General features: G+C 39.5%; 1 protein-coding gene across 1 annotated transcript; it reads left to right on the forward strand.

Moving 5' to 3' along the window:
* Positions 1 to 304: 304 nt before the first annotated feature.
* On the forward strand, positions 305 to 1,115 carry LOC107736302 (GTPase IMAP family member 4-like; the record flags this gene model as incomplete). Its single annotated transcript, XM_016547752.1, has 1 exon — positions 305 to 1,115. A coding segment is annotated over exon 1 (811 nt), but the record flags the coding sequence as incomplete, so codon positions are not given.
* Between the last annotated feature and the right edge of the window lie 114 nt (positions 1,116 to 1,229).

Below are 1,229 nucleotides of genomic sequence, written 5' to 3' on the forward strand. Positions count from 1 at the left end.
TTATATTTTGCACATTTAAATATATCTTGACCCAGAACCAAAGAATTCACTACTTTGTGTATGTCACATCTATTCATAAAAACATTACTGTTGACAATCATAGGCTATGTGACACGTTATATTGACATTACTGAGGCAAATAAAGTAATTGTAATAAATTAACTTTAGAAATCTCCAATGTCTGTTGCTTGAATTCACAGTCATTGACACCATGACAGAAAAAAACTTGGACATAAAAATAGTGGGCAAATCAATTAATTATAATGCATATTGCATTTGTTTACACAAGTTATCTTCTTCAATCATGTCAGATCTCAGAATTGTGATGGTGGGGAAAACTGGAGCTGGAAAGAACGCAACAGGAAACACCATCCTGGGACAAAAAGCTTTTAAAGAAGAATTTTGTTCTGAATCTGTGACTGGAAAATGCCAACAGTATCAGCGGAGGCTAGAAGGTAGAATTATCTCAGTGATTGACACTCCAGGGGTGTGTGACACATCAATGCGTGAACAAGACCTGAAGGATGAAGTAGTGAGATGTGTAGAAATGTCTCTTCCTGGTCCTCATGTGTTTCTACTGGTCATCAGACTGGATGTGAGATTCACAGTTGAGGAGAAGAACACAGTAAAATGGATTCAGGAGAACTTTGGAGAAGATGCTTTACATTACACCATCATTCTTTTTACTAGAGGGGATCAGTTGAAAACATCTATAGAGGAGTTTCTGACAACAAACAAGCAGATGAATGAGCTAATCAAACAGTGTAAAGCTGGTTATCAGGTTTTTGATAACACAAATGAAAATCAAGCACAGGTTAGTAAGCTGTTATGGAAGATAGACACAATGGTGAAGGACAACAGACGAGAGCATTACACAAATCAGATGTACCAGGAAGCTCAAAGGAAAATCTGGGAAGAAGAAGAGAGGCAGAGAGAGGAGGACAAGAGATTAAGGCAAGAAGAGGAGATAAAGATAAGGAAGGATGAACAAAAGAGACTTGTCAAGACTGCTAAAATGGGAGCCTTGGTGGGAGCAGGTGTAGGAGGAGTGATTGGAGGTGTAGCACTGGCAGCGGGAACTGGATTGGCACTACCTGCAGCTTTAATCACAGGAGGTGCAACTCTTGCAGGAGGAGCGGGCGCAAAACTTATCGCAGATACGATTAACAGGAAGCAGAGTAAAAAATCAGCGAACAAGAAAACAGTTACAGTTATTGCGACACCTTGAT

This window comes from Sinocyclocheilus rhinocerous, unplaced genomic scaffold, assembly GCF_001515625.1.
Source record: "Sinocyclocheilus rhinocerous isolate Xijiao unplaced genomic scaffold, SAMN03320098_v1.1 C36621958, whole genome shotgun sequence".
NCBI lineage: Eukaryota > Metazoa > Chordata > Actinopteri > Cypriniformes > Cyprinidae > Sinocyclocheilus > Sinocyclocheilus rhinocerous.